This window comes from Nymphalis io, chromosome 25, assembly GCF_905147045.1.
Source record: "Nymphalis io chromosome 25, ilAglIoxx1.1, whole genome shotgun sequence".
Classification (NCBI taxonomy): Eukaryota; Metazoa; Arthropoda; class Insecta; order Lepidoptera; family Nymphalidae; genus Nymphalis; species Nymphalis io.
In genome coordinates this window covers 6,325,254-6,340,837 of record NC_065912.1, presented here as the reverse complement: position 1 = coordinate 6,340,837, position 15,584 = coordinate 6,325,254, and the positions used below count along the sequence as shown (strand labels likewise).

Below are 15,584 nucleotides of genomic sequence, written 5' to 3'. Positions count from 1 at the left end.
GTTTATTATTTGATTTTTTATAACTATTAATTCATATTCTTTTTTGTTGCAAGATGTAATTTACGTTTTAAAAATTGTATATTTTTGTCTTGTTATTTATATATTGTTGTTATTATTATGGTGAATCTTAAATTATTTATTTAAGATAATATATTATAGTAAATTGAGAGCCGGGATGCTCCAGGGATGTGAAATTTGAGGCGTTGAAGCGGGACGGGAACACTGGAAGGGTCTTGCGATCTTCCGATTTATGCATGTAAAGACCGGTCATGGTTGTTTTGGAGAGTACCTGTGGAAGATGAGCCACTGTCGCGCTGGAGGCGTGCCCCGCATGGAGTGCGGAGAGAGAGATCCTTGAGGTCGAAAAAGACCTCTCGTGAGCAGTCGTGTCGGCGATGCTCCGCAGGGAATCGGCGTGATGGGCCGTAGCGTCCTTCTATGAGACCGTCACATGGTCCAACTAGTTATAGACGGTGGAGCGGGAACGAGAAAAAGCCGATCCTGGACGGCGGAGATGATGTCAGCCTCGTTTCGGCCCTCTCACAGCCTCAACGCCCGGGGCCCAAATGATAGGGAGTAACCGTGGATGCGTAAGGTGGGGTGACCTCACATGTCCTACATAACCCGGCTCACTTAGGGAGGAGCCGGGTTATGTGAACTTTTACCGAGCAATGCGGGTGCAAGCTCGGACAAGCACCACTGAATATTCATGTGATTAATTTAAGAATTAGAATAAGAAAACATTTATTTAGGACAAACAAACACTGCAAACATAAAGTTACAATAAATGTAAAAACAAATAAAAAACAAAATAGAATTAAACATTAACTAATGAATAAAAGAAAATAAAAAAAGGACTATATATATTAAAATTACAAAAAAATAAATAAAACAATAAATTTATATAAATACTAACACAATCTTATCTTATTGCGATATATGCAACGTGATGTGTCCCGAAAAGGTGTACCATTCAGCTTTTATATTGAGTTAGAACCCAACGCTGATTTTCAATGGCACCCTTTGTGGCTTTGACGAGCCGTGATAATTATATTTATATCAAATAATAATAATAAAATAGTACACAGTAACACGTTACATACTTATTGCAATCCAAAATATTATTAATAAAATTAAACAGTAAAAATAAACGCAAAAATAAACTTTAATTTATAAAATAAGATTATATACACTAAATATAATTAAAAAAAACGAGCTGCAAAAACATAGTTAAATGACCTGTGAATATGTACATAGCATGGAACAGCGAGTAGTAAGAGTTAAAAGAAAAAAATAAAATACTATTTATAACAATTGTAGTTACAAATTATAACGAAACGTGTACAAAGTTAGATAGAATAAACTTCATTGTAGCCCATAAGGATTATAAAAAAAAACATAATACATGGATACAACATCATTAGCATACTTTGGCGGTCTTATCGGTACATAGCGATCTCTTCTAGACAACCAACAACCATTCGTCTATCAACTGAGATCGGAGTTTTTGTCTTATATAAAATATTTTTCATTTATCGCATATAAAACTAAATTTAATTTTTTTTTTAACTCTACCGTGCATTTATTATGAAACTTTTACAAAATTTCACTTTATCACATTATACAAGTAAAGCAGATTTGAAAACAGAAAGTACTTTCAAAAACCTCGCAAAAACATATTTTTCGTTTCACGTTGGTATAGCGGCTCGCACGGATACAGATCTTGAGGACCTGGGTTCTATCCTCGGGCCAATGACACGTTTTTGATTTATTTTTTCTAAAGACATTTTCCAGAAACACCGAGATGTTTGGGGGTTGGCTGTGTTAACACTCCCGCGCCTTGAAAGTGAAGCCTATCATCCTGTGCCTGAATTATCTCCAGTCGTATCGGATTGCCGTTCCATAGGATTTTGAAAGTGAGGTAAAAAGTACTCCAGTATTTGCGCATTCACTCGAACAATATATATATCGAGCGTAGATGGCTAGTCTCCATTGAGATTGGCCGCCGTGACTTAAATCGGTTAGGAGGACAATATATCTAGCAAGTTTTTTGTGACACAGCAGGTTAATTTTGCACAGCTGGTCACAAAAGTGCTTCATTATCACTTTTATTGAGATTTAAAATATATCTAAGTTTTCCTGCTATTGCCTTATTAGCACCTCCGTGCGACTTCACTCGCGTTGAATGTTCCTGCTCCACCCCCATGGGCTGTATTGCTTTGTTTAATACCACATAATCATTCTCAGCAGTTAGGTATACGAATGCAAAAATATTTTTTAAGCCTGACGAAATACCAAGACGAGCTAGCATGAAGGGTTAAAACTTTTTAAGAAAAAAAAAAAAAAAAGATATCAGGAGCGTTATTATATAATTATTAGTATAAATTTGAAAAAAATGAAGTACGATATATATAGTATGATACTCCTGAAGGACATAAAAGCGCACATGACCACTTTTCTATTATGACGGATATAAAAATCTGCTTTCCACTTCAGCATCAGTATTGCTATAATATAATCCAAGGTAAAGTAATGTATTACATGTTTATAGTACTCATTATCATAATATATCTCGACTGGCTGGTTGGCGTGGTTGGAAGACACTTGCCTTTCACGCCGACGATTGTAGGTTCGATTTCCGCCCAGGACAGACATTTGTGTGCTTAAACATGTCTGTTTGTCCTGATTCTGGGTGTAATTATCAATATAATTAACAGTATTTAGAAAAGAAGAAAAGTAGTATATGTAGTATATTAGTTGTCTGGATTTCATAGTCAGAGGCGTCTTTACCTATAGTGCAGGGTTTGCGGTGCTAGGGGCGCCGGCGGCTTTCTTTCAATGAACCTGCGTCCGTGTTATGACGCTGGACGTTATACCTCATCCCCGCGTAAAAGGAGCTCGTAAATGTTTAATTATGTTGTTACTCGTGTACAATGGCCTAGCATCATGCTTCCCGAATCTGTCAAATGTATCTTTTTTTTTTTATAGAATAGGAAGGCGGACGAGCATATGGGCCACCTGATGGTAAGTGGTTACCAAACGCCCTTAGACATTGGCATTGTAAGAAATGTCAACCATCGCTTACATAGCCTATGCGCCACCAACCTTGGGAACTAAGATTTTATGTCCCTTGTGCCTGTAATTACACTGGCTCACTCACCCTTCAAACCGGAACACAACAATAACAAGTACTGCTGTTTTGCGGTAGAATATCTGATGAGTGGGTGGTACCTACCCAGACGAGCTTGCACAAAGCTCTACCACCAGTAGATTAGATAGATCTTAATTGATATTGAACTCTGTCTGCTTTATATGAGGTCGAAATTAGAATGAAGAAATTTGACAGATGTGGGAAACTTTATTGTTACCCAACATCATTTAAAATTGCACCATTTGCACCCGGATCTCCGTTAACTGTTGTTAATATAAGGTGTTTGATAAACAGCCTATCAAGCCGAAACGTTCCCATGTTAACACATCCTTATAAATGTTATGTCTATGTTAAAAAAAATATTTAAAAAAATTTTGACTTTCCATACAAAATGACCGATCAGCCGACCGAGTTAGTATGAAAGTAGGTTTTTTTTACAATTTCCATTTTTTAACATAGACAACATTTATTATCAACATCTATTATTTACATACATTATTTAAATACACTAGTTAAAACTTTAAGACGCTATATAAAAAATGTAGGATTGATTTTTCAAGAGGTCTGTCTCATAACATTATGAGACAGACCTCTTGAAAAATCAATGTAGGATTAATGTACGATGAGCCACCACAAACACGTAGAAGCCGTAAACAGAAGCTTAGAATTATAATTATTAGAATATAAGGATAGTAAAATAGTAAATAAACGCATGGAAACAAACACAGGGCGTGTATTTTATTCATATGTATATTTAGTATAAGCCCTTAGCACTTTACTGTATGGGCAAATAGATCGATTGGCGAATGTATGAACAAAAGAAATAAATCATATATAATTAACGTTATTAGCTGCATTGGACATACAAATTTTATGTTATATTTTTCTTAAATTCCACGCCTGACAGAAATTATTATCATTATTTTGTAATCAGAAAAAAAGGTTAACAATTAATTCAGGCGTCCGAGAAAGGTAAAAGTCCTTTTTTCACCTTAATACAAGATTGCTCTTATTTTTATTCAGGAGTTGTGTATTTTGTAGGAAAAAGATTTCGCTTATTTTATAAAAAAAAGTTGCAATAAAATCTCTTTGGCTGTATTGTTTGTATCTGTCTGATTTTGATACCATTAAATATGTAACATTTTAAAATAAAAATTAAAAACGGTTTCCCGCCACTTTTCTACTGTTTTTTTTTTGTCTGAAGTCGAGATATAAAAAAGCATAAACAGAAGGGTTATCAAATAAAATTCAGGAAATTCCTTAAATCATTAGTAATATAGGTATCAAAATAAAACGCGTAAAGCTATAAAACGTAACAAAATTCAGACTTTTATCTAGTATTATATAATCTTGTCCATTTTCATGTACCTCATCCGCAATAGATATAATAGACACGCATTATTTAATTATTAATAATAATTGTCCTATAACGTGACACTTGATTGCACACCACATTAATTGATCTTATAAAACTACATATGAATACTTCTGAGTGGTGTTGGTTTAACTATTTATTTATTTATGTTATAGGAAGGTGGAGTCCTTGGAAGTTAGTGGTATTTGTGGACTACGATTGGCTTAATGGTTAATATTACTAAAGCCAGATACTTATAACTTCTTGAAATAAAATGTCATACATCACATAACATCAAAATTTATTATTAACATTGTTAAATAAAGGCCATACAATTGTTAAATTACAAGTGTTAATAAAAGCCTTTTATTTGTTATAGTTAGGCGGATAGACAAATGGACCACTCACCACCGCCATAGATATTGACGATGTAAGAAGTATTAACCATTCCTTAAATCATCAATGCGCCACCAACCTTGGGAACGAAGATGTTATGTTCCTTGTGCCTATAGTTACACCTACCTTTTTATCCTTCAAACCGGAAGGCAACAATACTAAGTATGGCCGTTTAGCGGTAGAATATAACTTGGCAGAATGCAGTGTTATCTCCATCCGTCCAATAAGAATATGTTAATGATGCCTTAACAGGTAGTCTCTTTCGCCCAACTGTTGGAAATTTCGGGGTTGGGCATTATCCTATTCATAAATAAGACTAACAGTCTTACTTAAGCAATGCTGTGTCTTCTTATTTTCAATGTCAAATCAATAATGAAAGAAAGAGCGAAATCTATTTTAACTAAACAGCCTCTAAGCAACGTTTATAAGTAAGGCCGTAAATATAAATTTTAAAATTTACTTATTTTATTTTAATCATTAAATTTTTATTAAACGTAATCAGTTTTTATTCCTAGATAGGCTTTCAGATAATGATGGAATAACTGACTTGTTAACCTTATATTCTAGTATTTTAGTGTGTATTACAATTTATTTTTTATATTTATATTTTCGAATACTCTACGCACCGTCATCATAATTACATAATCCTGCTTCTAAAAGTCGCTAGCAAAACTTACATGAATAAAGTACATTTCTTATATAAATTGGTTATGAAAAATATTATCATAAAATTAATAACGATAAAAAAATGACCGCATTGGGACATTCAGCTGTTACTACAAAGCTTAAGCATAAAGGAAGCAGGAGTACATGAGAAATCAATAGTGCTTTCTTGGTCTTAATTCGCGATCACCGGTTAAGATTCGCGTAACCACTTGGTTATATCGGCTCACGTTTGAAATACATACATAATTTTATTACAACGTATTCAAGACTATAGAAAGTAACTCCTACCCAATATAAGTATATAATAAATTATGTGTCCAAAGTATAAATAAGAATATAAGTATTAAAATAAAAATGCTTTTTATTTTTAATGCAGTTTGATTTATTCTATGACTATAAATGGAATTAAAAAACAACAAACACACTTTTAAATAATAAACATCCATTTCGTGATACACGATGCTCACAAATAAAATTAAAAATATATATATATTGAGAGATCAAAAAAGGTAACATATACGTTTCATAGTACATAAAATATCATAATGGTATAAATAATATTAATAAAAAATAATATATAAAATATGAATATAAATAATAAAAAATAAACGTTAAAGTATTATCACATATAAATCGAAAAAACATAAAATAGAATATAATTGAAGTATATAAATATATACATAACAATAGTCGTATACATTACGTAAATATAATATCAATAATAATAAATAAATATTTTTTAAAAAGACAATAAAAATAAAACAATACAACAAAACGAAAGGAAAATAAAAAAAAATGTGAAATCTTATCGCGTCACATACACACACACACATAATAAATTAAGATTTGTAATAAATTAATATTCTTAAATAAGACCCGGTTACTTTTTGGTAACATTACTGTTGGTACGCAGAGTAGGCCAAGCTGTTCGCTTCGTTCCTGGAGCGTGACCAGCCACCTTCCCAGCCACCAGGGTGACCATGTTCCTCGTGAGGAGCGGCCCAAACATGTTCTTCTTGAGCATGTTTCTTAGCGAGAAGAGCTTTGATGATAGCAATAACCTTAGCGATGAATGCGATCTTGGCGAGCACTGCAATTTTGAAGACTGAAGCAGCAATGACTAAGAGGGCTATGACCACGAGGGCTACTGCCTTGGCTTTAGCCAGTATAGCAAGAGGGATGAGAAGCTTGAGTTTCTTCTTCAGCTGCTTCTTCTTCTTACCACGACCTTCATCAACTATAACAAGATTATCGTTATTGTAGATTTTACTATATATTTTAATTAATATTCTTAAGTAAGTAAAAACTGACTAAAACGAGAAAATAATATCATACACTAACTAATAAATATTTTATTAATTAATATCACATAAGTGATTAATCAAACTCCAAAACCAAAAAATGGTTCAAGAATTCATATTTTAGCAATACCAAATTTGAAATTATTTATTATATCTTCAAAATTTATAATATTTACTTGAAACTGTAAATAAATAAAACTGATTTAATCATAACAGGTAATCTGTAGAAAATTTAATAATTTGTTAAATTGGTTGTGAATACGTAATGAGCGGTTGTATCGGAACAAGAATATAAAATGTTAATTAGTTGGAGACTTTAAGATAAAAAACAGAGAGATTTTTATATTCGAAACCAGTATATTTGGCACACTTAAAAGTAATTTCACGTCGCATTTCACTCTTGGGCAATTTATTCAACATATTTACGACAAAAGACGAACATTCCCTTGAATTTTGTTCGTAAAATTATTAAACCTATTGATATTGTGATATTAAATTGAATATATCGAATATTTTCAATGAATTCGTTCAATTTTAATATCAAGTACTTCCTTATAAATATTAATTTAGGATCGCTAATCATTTAATTGATATGTCATAAGCCTTTAAAACAAAATATAGAATGGGATAAGCTCCAAACTTTCTTTTCAAAAAGCGAGAGGAGGCCTTAGCCCGGCAGTGGGATTTACAGACTGTTCCTGTACTTTAAAACAAAATAAAATCGGCATTATCCAAAACTGAAAATGACAATTTAATGAAGACGTCTTCAGGACTTTCTCTTTTATTTTTCTGTCTAGCGATTTTGATATGGGATTTAATGGCGTTTTTTAATCGATGAATTAATTACGTAATCAGTATAATTTTATTCAAATATCGAATGGTCTTTTCTTTTTATATAATTATATATGTTAATTAAATCAAGAGATGAATCATATTCTTACTACAAGTAAATTTTAATCAGAATGTTTTGTCTACAAGAAAATGATTAACTATAAGATTTATTATAGCTTAATTCTCTTTGTTTACTATCACAAAATTTTACATACCATCTCCAATAGCTCTGGATCCTTCTTCTCCTTCTTCATCACTACCAGGTAAACTCAGTTCCAAATCACTTTTTTGCAACAAATCAGTAGTAGTTTCCCACAGTCTCTCATTGATTTGTTTGTTCCTGATTTCAGGTTCAGTGGATAGTGTATCGTAACTCCTGGCTTCCTTTGGACCATTATTGTAAACGGTTACTCCATCGATTATATTCAATTTACGAACCGTTCCAAGTCTCTCGGTTGCTTTGAGTGCGTGTTCCTGTTGAGAAAGAAATAAATTTTTAATAAAAGCATCTTTTGCCAATATTTTTTACTACGTTGTTTCGAATTTAATAATTTCGGAAAAGAGTAAATAATATTTTACTTATATCGACTATTTATAAAATATTGTTCATTCTATTTTTTGCATGTATGTTTTTTGTATGATTTAATAAATCATATTTTTTGCAAAAATATTGAATTTAAATGAAACATTTATCGTTGGATCATAATTTATATCAAATAAATTCCATCCCAACTAAAGTTAGTAGAGGAGAGTTAAATATGTTTCACTATTTGGCTTAATTCAATTTCGACGCACGTTTTTATAAATAAAATCTATTTTGTCCTCGAACTTAGTTTTACTATCAGATGTATTACAATTATCAACACTGATATATGGACTGTCACTAATCACACTTATTTACGAAACACTTAGTTACCTTTAAGCACAAAGTTAGATCACTATGCATGCAATTCACAAAATTTCCAACAACCAATTTAAACACTGAATCTTCTTGGGCTATAGGACTGGACCGAGTCACCGCCACTACACTCAAAATTATCACGAAGAGCTTCATGACTTTTTTTTTTCTGGACCACGTACTCAAGCGATACGAATTCGACTGTGTTGATCGCTTGATTGGTAACAGTTTTTTATCTAAATTGCCCCCACTCTTAAGTTTCCGCGTATTAACATTTTAATGTAATCGATGCCTTAAACAGCCGCAAAAGACATTATGCCATAGTGAGTGACATAGTTATTCTTTCATTAATATTAATTTTTTAGGATAGCGCACGGAATCGTCTTACTTTAGTCAACGTTATGCAAAAGATGTCAAGTTACTATTATTAAAATATTATTTATATATAGAATTGTTATTTAATTTATAATTATTAATATAGTATCAAAATAATTAATAACATTAATTAAGATAACGTTTCGAAAATTATTTCGTTTCAGTAATTATAATTATTCAGCAGATTGTAGGAGTAAATTAAATTAGTCTATTTTAACTACGATAACAATGGGAGTATAGTTAATAATAAAAAATATATTGATTTCAATTATTTTATTCGACATAAATTAAAATAAATAAATTAGACTGAGGTACTTATATGACAATAAAGACATACTGAAATAAATATTTCACACAATCACACACACGTTCATCCGATATATTCGTAGATCTAAATTAATTTAATTGACCTGCGTAGGCCATACTTTGGGCGTCATTGACTTTTCTACTCCAACCCTGGGCTGGTTCGTAGGAGTAGCCTGGATGTTCTTCAGCTCCTCCATGATGGGGGGAATAGCTGATTGCACCTCCAGATGATCCAGAATTATTCTTTGACAGAAGTTTTCTGATAAGGTTAAACGCACTCATTGCAAATGCAATCTTTCCTAAGAATACTGCCTTGACAGCCACAAAAGCGATGATGCCGAGGAACAGAGGAATTAATGCGGCAAGTTTCAGCTTCAAGAGGAGAAGAAGGGGAAGGATCTTCTTGATCTTCTTCTTCTTCTTACCACGACCTGTAAAAGAGATTTTCGATTATGATTTTAAAAAATCTACTAAATATTTTATGTATTACATAGTGTTGTGTTTAATGTAGTTTTAGTTGAATTGGTTTGACATTTCTCAACAAAGACCCTTCAGACGATAGATAATGTAGGCGTTACTGCAAATGAGCTAAAGAGAAAGCATGCATTGTTTAACATGCGTTAGGTTTTAAGGTAAATACTTCAGGGATATTCTCACCACGAAGTTCAACGAATGTTGTTTTCTAGTGTTTCACTCATAAAACATTACTTAGGTCAAATATTAACATTTGTCTTGAAAAGTACTGTATCATATTTAAATATGTAAATAGTATTCTCACCTTCTTCGTCTAATCCTCTGGATTCATCGGAATCTTGGGACAGGCGTAATTGCAGTACGTGGCCATCCAGAAAGTCTCCAATGTTGTTGGCAATTCTTTCATCAATTTGCACTTCCCTAGTCTTCGGATCTTCAGACAGCTGTTCGTAGCTACGAGCTGATCGGGCCGATCCAGTATTAATCAGCGTCATACCCTCAAATAGGTTAATGTCTTTTGTAACGGCAAGTCTTTCCGTGTATTTTAAAGCTTTTTCCTAGAAAAGAGATAAAGCGGTTTTTTAATAAAGTAATTTCAAATACTTTCGTTTGGCGTTGGCTTGACAACCAAATTTTAAATCAATATTAATTGAAATGATTAAAAAAAAATCATTTAACATCACACCACAAATTTATATGTAAGCTTAGCAAAGTAAGCCCGTTATTTTGATTTTTTTAAGCTGTTTGATATTTAACAATGGCAATTTGAAGGTTAAGTTTTTTATTGAAATACACAACACTTAGACACTGTATCACTATTCACCTTTAAACATAGCGATGTATCTTTATCGAAGCACTCCGAAACAGCACCAACCAAATTCTCTTCAATTCCACGTTCCACTGGGTTACAATGCACCGATGCCAATAAGGCAAGAACACCGATTTTCTTCCACATTTTTAAATATATTCTTATCACCAAGGCTGATACTGCGACTACCAACGCTTGGTTTGTTATGATATCTTCCAAAAAATGTGATGGAATATATCCTTAGGTCCCCCACTACGGTATTGACTAAATGACGTAAAATATGTATGCACCGTTTGACGACATACGCTAACTGGTGGCATCGTAAGCGTCGTACATAAGGATAAGTAGAAAAATAAATATTGAATGTTAGAAAGCGAAGTTTGTTCGTACCAAAAGTTCTACGCACTCTTACGTTTGCTATGTCGGTGTAAATTAAATGAAAGAAAAAGTACAATTGTTTGAATTTTTCGTATACACATACTAAACACCATAAATGGTCTTCATACGAAATTATCTCGTAAACGTCGAACAAGAGAGGCTTGAATGGCTTGCGTAACACGATTGAAGCACATAACGTACTTGGCATCGCTTACGCTGGACCACTTGACATTAGGAACATTGCGCTCAATTTTATTACGCAGTTGTAACATTTGTTGTAATACAATACGGTACATTTTTCTGTAGACAGCTGATTCAATTTTAAATTTTAAGAAATTGTTATTAATTTAGATTTAAATTAAAATACTCAATTATGAATTTTAACTTAATATATTGATTAAAAAGTGAAATTTTATTGTTCGCTCTTGTATTATACCTTCCTAATTTTATATGTAGCTATTTTTTAATACGTCGTATTTGAGGTCACGATAGTCTATGAGACAAAACCGGTAAGGATAGTAGCAGCGGAACGAAAACTTTCTGTCTATCTATCGCTTCTTAATAATAATCGGAGATATAGCAAAAAAACAGCTCATATAACCTTTAATAAAAACAATCATTTTTATTTCACTTGTATAAATTATTAATGTTATATTTTGGTCACTAAGTTGATACAAATTAATAATGAGCATGCTGTAATTACCTGTAATTATGTGTTATTATGTTGTAATATTGTAACTTTTGTTGGTAGTTCGATAAATTAAATAAATAAATAATCATATACAATGTGGGTATCGTTATTAGTTTAAATTGAATTACTCATTTGTGTTTATAAATAATTGAAAATATGATTAATATTTTTGTTTTAATTTTTTAATTAAACAACGTTAGCTTCACTTACGAGTATAATAAATAAAATCTGTAAGTAAATATCGATAGTCATTTTAAGCCTACATTAGAAGTAGGCGGAAGTATTTAGTATATGTAATTCTGGGACATTCAATAATTTAGTCTTATTGAGTTAATCTGATGATGTAGCTAGGACTTGGATAATATCAATCTTCTCTCTCTCAGTTTAAGCTGATTTGGTTTATTTTGAGGAATCCTATAAAATACCTTGATTATTATAGCATGTTATTAGGTTTATTTAAGCTATAATTTACATTATTATTATATAATTATAATAAAACTAACCAATTATTTGTTTTAACTTTACACTCACAAATTATAGGTTTTAAACTATATAACCAATAATATCCAATTTAAGCGTGGTAATCAATATATGGCACTGTTAATCTAAAAGGTCGTATGTACAATTGTGCACCAAATGTACTGAATGTATGTATATCGGAGGTAAATATAAACTCTTAAAATAATAAAAAGTTACGTATTATTGAAGTTTTAAATTAGGACGTAATTTTGACGTTATTTTTGTATGTTTTTAATAAAAAAAATTTGTAAATTCTGAGGCAAAAGACCTTTGATTTATCACATATAATAATATAATCTTGATATATTTCGTTTTACGCAAAATGTATAAAAAGTTAAGAAACTTATAAACTGCTTATATATAATAATTGCAATGTATTTTAAACGGATTAGAATTTTACAAATCGAAAAGTATGTCGTCAAAACATTAACAAAAACGAAAACGATAATGCTTATTTATATTTTATTTGTGAAGAATATATAATAAAGTAAAATTCGTTTTATATAGTAAGCACGTTGGAGATAGAGTGACGATACAGATAAATTGTAAATATGTAAATTTATTTATTTAAAAATAAATAAATATTAATTGATATGACTAATTATTTTATGAGTTCAGCCGTAAAATATCTGTAAATGTCACATAGTCAGAAAAAGTCTTGGAGCCTATTCCACCACTCTACTATTCTGCGAATTGATATAATAAGCTCATACATATAACAGAATTACACGTACGATATTTTTCTTTATATTGAATATGTTTAATTAATAAAAAAAAAAACAACTTATTTTAGTGAAATATATGATTGCCTTTATGTTCCAATATAAAAGAGAAGAATGAACAGGAATATAATTGTGTAAATTCATAACTACATATATAAAACAAATATATAATAAGTATTCTTGTTCGATTTAAAGGACTTTTAAGAACCTGCCGTGTCCAAGAGTATATTGAGCTTATTATAAACTTACCACATTAAACTTAAGTATATATTGTCGAATCCTATAAATGATTGAGTATTGTCTTGTTGAATGAGAATATTTGGATTATTTCGGATTTGGATTATCATTATTTTATTTATTTATTAATACTTTATTGCACACAATTTACAATAACAAGTAAAACATATAGTATGCAAAGGCTTTATCACTAACAGTGATCTCTTCCAGGCAACCTCTGTAAAGAGAAATATTTAATAATATTTTATTTAAAAGAGAGAACTTGCAAATCGGTCATTTGATAGCAATTGGTTAAAACCGCTCATAGAAATTGGCATTGTAAGAAAAATTAACTTACTTACCCTTATTTGTTACTACTTTTATGTCTGCTGTTGTATACTAGCTTACCCACCAAATGGAACACAAAATATACTAAGTAATGCTGCTTGACGGTAGAATTTGTAACGAATAGGTGGTGTGACGTACCCACAAAGTAAAACTGATATGGATCAAGTTTATTAATATATTATTTTTAAAAAATGGAAGGTGGACGGGCTTCCAGATGGTAAATGGTCGTCATCATACATTGATATTGGCGCTGGGAGAAATATTAAACATTCAACACAACCATACTAAATATTGCTGTTCGGTCACGCAGACGGGCTTGCACAAAGGCCCACAACCTAGTAAGTATTATATCAAAGGCATAATTAGGCTTTCCTCTAAAACTTTGTTTCATAACAGTTATTTAAATTGGTCATTGAACCAGTTACATAAAATCGAAATTTTTATATATAATTAATAATATATAACGTATAACTAATGGGAGATTTTACATCCGAATCTTGTTAATTTCTGTTCATTTGTAAGCGAAAGTAGTTATTTCGGATGTAGAGAGTTAGTAAAAATTTTACTAGACTTTTTTTTATTGATTACTTATGATACATTATTTAATTATTATATTATGTATTCTTCTACCATGATTAATAATTTATTGTATGAAATAATTGTACCGCCAAATTTCATGCTTTTTTATACATATATCGTAAAATAGGTAAAGTTCTAGATGGTAAGTTCACAATTCCAATTTTCTGTTGAATAGAAGTATATGGAGTGTATCCCCCTCTAACAAGCCCGAATTGAGGGATCCGAGGCTTAAGGTGGTTAGAGTAAAATTAGACCGGTGCCTTATTGGCCTAGGCATAAATAAGGGGCTGCCCACTACACTGATCTTCTGAGTCGGAAAAAAAGCCGACTCGAACCATTTTTTTAAATTGGTACCAGCGATTTATTTGCTATCTTATATTAGATAAATATTGTAGGTACTAATTATGTCTAAATATTGAAATTTTAGCAGATCTGGGTAGGTACCACCCACTCATCATATATTCTACCCCAAAACAGCAGTACTTGATATTGGTGTGTTCCGGTTTCAAGGGTGAGTGAGTCAGTGTAATTACAGGTACAAGGGACATAACATCGTAGTTCCCACGGTTGGTGGCGCTTTAGCGATGTAAGCGATGATTAATAATTCTTACATTACCAATGTCTATGGGCGTTGGTGACCACTTACTATCAGGTGGCCCATATTTTATTTTAAATTATAGATAGGCGGACGTTGCTCGTCCGTCATCTGTATGCAGTATGTAAAAAAAAGTCATCTGTATTGCAGCTGGTTAGCTAGTATTTATTAAATATAAAAAATATATACATATAAATATGGCCTCGGCCTCCCAAAAAGTCAACTTCCATTCTGTATACAGAGAAATCATGATTTATTGAACAATCCTGTAACACCCTTCAATATTAAATTTAAAATAGCAATTACGAGTATAATTGAAAAAAAAAAACAATTTTGCCCATCGGCACTTGTGACCTTAAATTTAATGAATGGATTTAATACAACTCAACGCCTACAATAATTCTTAACGGCATCTTTTGCATACGACTTTCACCCTTAACACTTTAACCTTTAACAGAATTCAGTCAATATTCGCCTATTATAAATCTTTCACGGTTTTTTAAAAATGCAATCAAACGGTCGGGCTTGTCTGGGTGGGTACCAAGCTGTTATTATAAGTCAGTCTAGACTGCCTGTCTGCTTGTTTGGGAGCTATATTTTTAAGCCGGGATTACAAATAATTACATAAAGGATAGCCTTTGAAAAAAAAAACTTGCAATTTTAGATATAAATACCATATATAAATAAGAATATAGGGCTCCATTTGTTATACATGAGTATTCGCTTGTATGATCCTCAATTTATTGTTGTGTTCCGGTTTGAAGGGTGAGTGAGCCAGTGTAATTACAGGCACAAGGGACATAAAATCTTAGTTCCCAAGGTTGGTGGCGCATTGGCTATAAGCGATGGTTGACATTTCTTACAATGCCAATGTCTAAGAGCGTTTCGTGACCACTTACCATCAGGTGGCCCATATGCTCGTCCACCTTACTATTCTATAAAAAAAAAAAATATTTTAGTGACTTTTTCTAAGTAC

General features: G+C 31.7%; 2 protein-coding genes across 2 annotated transcripts; both read right to left on the bottom strand.

Moving 5' to 3' along the window:
- Window positions 1-6,463: 6,463 nt before the first annotated feature.
- LOC126778280 (uncharacterized) lies at window positions 6,464-8,753 on the bottom strand. Its single transcript, XM_050501775.1, has 3 exons — window positions 8,616-8,753; window positions 7,915-8,173; window positions 6,464-6,804 (listed from the first exon to the last, which is right to left on the bottom strand). The coding sequence occupies exons 1-3, from the start codon at window positions 8,751-8,753 to the stop codon at window positions 6,464-6,466; spliced, it is 738 nt and encodes a 245-aa protein (XP_050357732.1).
- Window positions 8,754-9,368: 615 nt separating this feature from the next.
- On the bottom strand, window positions 9,369-10,707 carry LOC126778282 (uncharacterized). The gene is made up of 3 exons (XM_050501777.1): window positions 10,576-10,707; window positions 10,057-10,309; window positions 9,369-9,709 (listed from the first exon to the last, which is right to left on the bottom strand). Exons 1-3 carry the CDS (start codon window positions 10,705-10,707, stop codon window positions 9,369-9,371), a joined length of 726 nt encoding a protein of 241 aa, XP_050357734.1.
- Between the last annotated feature and the right edge of the window lie 4,877 nt (window positions 10,708-15,584).